This window comes from Rasamsonia emersonii, assembly GCF_000968595.1.
Source record: "Rasamsonia emersonii CBS 393.64 chromosome Unknown ctg1118621762233, whole genome shotgun sequence".
NCBI lineage: Eukaryota > Fungi > Ascomycota > Eurotiomycetes > Eurotiales > Trichocomaceae > Rasamsonia > Rasamsonia emersonii.
The window spans coordinates 1-5,247 of NW_013562603.1; the positions used below are offsets into that span (position 1 = coordinate 1).

Sequence of the window (5,247 nt, forward strand, 5' to 3'; positions counted from 1 at the left end):
TCTGGCCGAATTGGAAAACCTCGTTTATCTGCCTCTAGTAATCGCTGAATAAGTGTTTCCTCTTCAATAGCCTTTAATCTATGGCCATTAGCACGTGTTTCTGCGCGTGGTTGTCTTCCTTTAAGGCGAGCGCGAAGGGTAGCCTCAGGCACCCCAAAAATCTCTGCAGCCTTCAGTATTGATTTGACTTTTTGATTTTTATAAGCTGCAATAGCCATTTGAATTCGGTTTTCTTGAGATAAAGGCATTTTTGATAGTGGTGGTGATAAAATGACGCGTTGAAAAAAGGAAGTGGTAGGGTGGAGGAAAATTCGTCGCTCGGTGGTATTCGTCGCTCGGTGGTTGATTACGTTAACTAACTATAGTATGGGGAGATAGGAATGTGTCAGCCAAAACGTGTTACGTCTCAGACGAACAACCCCGCACTGAGTATGACCAATAAAAAGAACACCGCTTGAAAGCCACGATATGCCTATCAGGGGTCCATGATGTATATAAAGAGAGAAGAATTTTACCTAGATAGACAGACGAGGGGACAAGAAGGACAATGGGAGATGAGATTACAGAATTGGAAAACCCATTGAGCCTAGAGAATCCTTGACAGAATGCCTATATAGGAGGCACTGTAAACCCTATATAGGGAGCCACATGTTATTGCCTTATATAGTATGGGAAATTTCCTATACTTTAAGGAAATTTCCTTAGTGTATAGGAGGTTTCCTTATGGTTACAGGAGATTTCCTTATAGTCTAGGAAATATCGGCAAGATAAATTGTACGTAGTTCCCCCACAACTCTCAGCATCTGCTACCTGTAGCTTTGTCTTTCTCCTCTAACAATCTAATCTCCTATGCCTTTACCACTAGGTAACTACCACGCATACTGGTTTCTGTGACTAGTCCACTATTTGTCCTGCCTCTTGCTCGTTTTAGCGCTTGGGGCATGACTCGGCAAAACAATGTCGCCCTCGCCGTTCGAGAATCTGCAGATCAAATCGCCAGTGACAATCTTACAATAACGGATGAAAGGATCAAACTCCCTGGTTTCGGGCCGGACCTCACCCATTTCCCCAGGTCTCCCCCTGGACCGTGATGGAAACCGTCTGCGATTTCCTCATGTCATTGCCGATGATTGGACCTCTGGTGGCGTGACAGTGCGGGAACGACGGATGCTGAGCTTTATCAACGACATCACAGACAAACCAGGGTGGGAGAGGGAAGTCTTTGACCAGGCCATTACGGCACAATGGAGAGCGGAGGCTTGTGTCTGGAGGGAGGACCTGAATGATGTGTTTTTGTCGAGCGCCATGTTTGATTATGTGAGTGCTGTATGTGCTCGAGCGCAACACCTCTAACATGGCCAGCAGTGCATGCAAGAACTCCGCGACAAAACAGTCTATTACCAGAAATCGGGCATGGTTTCCGTCTGTTGCGACACCGCAGTGGTCAAATCCGATGTTCTCGTACCAGCACGCCTGGCCGAATCCCTTCAGGACGCTGTTCGTTCGCTGGAGAATGTTCCAGAGTAACAGAAAAATTGGCATCCAGGATCGGGCAAGAAAGTTCTGGATCTCCTTGATCCATCGCTCTTTCCTTTGATCTACGGACAGTCGAGAGTGTTGCCTTCTGGAACGGTTCCGCTGGAAGACTGCTCTCGCTTTACCGGGGAGGGAGAGTTAGTTGATCCTCCTCTTGAAGACAACTATCGCTTTTATCACGCTGTATGGTTCAATGCCTGGGGGAGCTTCCAATGGCTGCCATCCAATGTTTCCTTTGCGGAAAATGGATCACCCCGACTGACTAGCTATATCAACAATCTCCACCCGCAAATGCACAGTGATCTATACGAAATTCTTGAACAACTTGTGAAATGTTCAATGCCACTCTGGAATGAGCGCTTATCATGGTTTCAGAGACGACTTCGAATCCAGCGAGTTGCTGGATCGATCCATAACTTTACACTGCCGGAAGGTGTGAAGTATTACCCACCCCGTGATAGAGTGTCCGACACGGAAGACAAAAGAAGATGGCCTGTCATTGGAGCAGGTGGAAGAAAGGGGTTTCTTCTTGGACGAGGACTTTAACAGTTGGTTCTCCCGGCACCTCGTCTTGATACAGAGAGAACCGAATGCCTTTATCTCTCGCGAACGATCGGAATCTCAACCTGACCACCACCCCTTGGATCTGCAAAAAGATTTTCGTTCCTCCGGTTTGCAGATCATCTTCAAATTGGCAAATATCCATCTTACACCAGAAAACCCCAGATACGCAGGCGTCCCCTGGCATATCGAAGGAGCGCTCAATGAACATATTTGCGCGACAGCTCTGTACTTCTATGATGAGCAGAATATTACCAACGCCACATTGCCTTCCGCCAGTCTATAAATACGGAAGACATTGAGAATGAGGCGATAAAATCCCTTCGTTGCGCAATAAAACGGACTAACGACATGCAGGATGAGCACGATTCCTTGGGAATGTACTACGGGATTGGATACTTTAAGCCAGCCATTCAAGAACTTGGCCATGTGCATACTCGACCCGGCCGTCTGCTCGTTTTTCCCAATGACCTGCAACACCAATTCCGGCCAATCAGTCTCGCGGATTAGACCAAGCCTGCACACTGCAAGATCCTTGCCATGTTCCTCGTTGATCCATACGTTCCTGTTCTGTCGACTGCCAATGTCCCGCCTCAGCGGAGAGATTGGTGGGAGATCGAAGTTCGGAAGGTCCCTTCATTTGATATTCTTCCCAGGGAAATCTTCGACATGATCGTAGGGTTTATCGATGGTCTCCCTCTGAGCTGGGACGAGGCAGTGAGGGTGAGGCAGGATCTGATGGATGAACGGGGGGCTTTGGTGGACGAGTTAAATAAGAAGATGAAAAGGGCATGTCGATAAGCAAGACATTGAATACTTGGATGGCGTATTGATTCCGCTGCAGAATAGTCTTGAGTGTCGTCAGCGCACTAGACACCGCAATGGTCACATATTCAGTCTGTAGAGGTAGAACAGGACTGACAAGAAAATATGTTACTACAGCAGCCATGACTGCTGGCGCAGAGCCTCGGTATGAAACTTGGGATGTCAATATGTATCCAATGTCCATGACACCTGTTGCTAGCAAACAGAGCTGGGTTGATACAAAGATGGCACAGAGGACGAAAGCAGAGCTGTCACTCGATCATACAGAAGGAATGCAGGCCCTCATTTGCTGAAAGAAACACTTGAATATGCCAATGCGAGTCTCGACGTATGAAGGACTTTCAGGAGCCGATATTCTACAATTATCCTGAGCTAGGCTAGCCTTACCAGTCTTTAAAATAGAAACAATCCGGATATGGATGAGGGCGATAATAATAATGATAATTAAAAACTACTGAGTACTCCGTAAATAAGTTGAACTACGCCATAACCAACAGCCCCTAACTGCAGACAGCCAATGAGTGATATCGTCGAGTGCCAGTATCATATCCGCCAGACAAGCAGCGTCATTCTCATGAGTATCCCTGCGTGTTTCTCACCTTTCCTAATATCCCATATTCAAGCTGCAAAAGTTTTGCGTTATTGATCGATCAGCATAGAAGGGATTTCTGTGCTCATGCTGCGTGCATTCATTATGGATTCTTATACTCGATGACTGATTGTCAATATTCTGAACCTGCGGCTGTTTTCTTACACAGGGTGCTGCTGCGGCTACCCTCTCCTTGAATTCTACTTGTTTTAGCTACTGATTTTTGATGCTTGTTTGGTCAAAATTCAGCCTCGAATAATTAATTATGTTGCTGCCTGATGATAATGATGCCGACGAGCCGACGACATGGATGACGAACGACGGACTTTGGTGTTGCACGGCAGTATCGTACTGTTCTGGTCTCTGAAGTTTGTACGTACTGTCGGATCTTTCGGTATCCGGATAGAAGATACGAATATCCACCGTTCGTTCGAACACTTGATGCCTGCAAGTATGTAGATGCCTGCTAGGTACGTAGTAAGTGCCGAATACTTGGTAGATGTATGCCCTGGCTGTTGACTGCGCCACAGTCCGATCCAGTCGGGAACCATGGATCCATACAGAGTACACCCAGCATTACAGATTTAGATTTGGCTGTGCCGTAATTGTGTACTCGTAAAAGAAAGAGAAAAGAAGGAAAAGAAACGAAGCAGAACGCTGCTCTTGCGGATACAATACTGAACGGAGTAAAATAAAAGTACGGAGGAAAATCGGAACGTTCGGATAGCTACATCTACGTGCAGCGGAACTAAGGTGTTTAGTACTCCGTACTATAGTTTTATTTACTCTGTACAGTAATTATCACTTCAGCAAACACTCATCGATGGATGGAAGTTGAGATGTCGTTATTGATCAGATCATTGACATCAGAGGGGAAAAAAGAAAATGACGACTCGGAAAGTAAGGATCTTCTCTGTCATCTGCAAAGATCCGGTAAGATAATATGTTTCTGACCTGAGCGGCACGGCACTATTAAATTAGGTAGTAGAATAATTATATTCGTTTCTACCTTGTAGGGCTGTATCTATCCACACACAGTCCACGCACCACAAGAAAACACTTAGATTATCGAATCTGTCATCATCTCTCTTCTTCTATTATTATCATCATCATCCAAGAACAAAGTATTCCTCCAGCATGGCCACGATCAGGCAGCTTCATTTCCAGTATTTCCCCCTTGCGGCTGTACAGGGCTGCTGGCCAATCAGCGAAGGCGGCTGCCCCTGCGCCTCATTACGCATTTCCCCGGTCGGTAAGATTAATCGGTAAGATTACCGTCTCGTCTGCCACTTGTGGTTCGGAGTGCGAGCGCTTGCTCAACAGCGTAATGATAATTAAATCCAAGATCTTGGCTCCGCTAGGCAGCTTGTTTGAGCAGGGATTGACGCGGATCGAAACGCCCGCCCCAGAATGTCGTCGACTCGTTCGTGTATTACACCGGTCTGCTGCTGTGCAAGGCCAGATGCACAGCCGGGCACGTATCCAAGGGGGCTGAGCGAGCTGAGCTGTCCCACAGGAAATCAATAGACCGGGATATGGAGCTGATGAGGTCCGTGTAATAAACATACTACTCCGGAGGACAGGCTACGCCGTATAAGAAGCGGCTTTCTGCCCTTGCTGCTGTTTCTCATACTCTATCATCTATACATTCTCGCAAGTGGCCTGCCTCTGCCAGCATCGTTCACTCAATCAATTCCTCCAATCAAGTACTCCGTACTACTCCTGATATCATCAAC

General features: G+C 46.8%; 1 protein-coding gene across 1 annotated transcript; it reads left to right on the plus strand.

The window, feature by feature from the left end:
- Nucleotides 1–668: 668 nt before the first annotated feature.
- T310_9862 (uncharacterized protein) lies at nucleotides 669–1,527 on the plus strand (the record flags this gene model as incomplete). The annotated part of the gene is made up of 3 exons (XM_013467674.1): nucleotides 669–774; nucleotides 1,073–1,317; nucleotides 1,366–1,527. The coding sequence occupies 3 exons, from the start codon at nucleotides 669–671 to the stop codon at nucleotides 1,525–1,527; spliced, it is 513 nt and encodes a 170-aa protein (XP_013323128.1).
- Nucleotides 1,528–5,247: the final 3,720 nt, after the last annotated feature.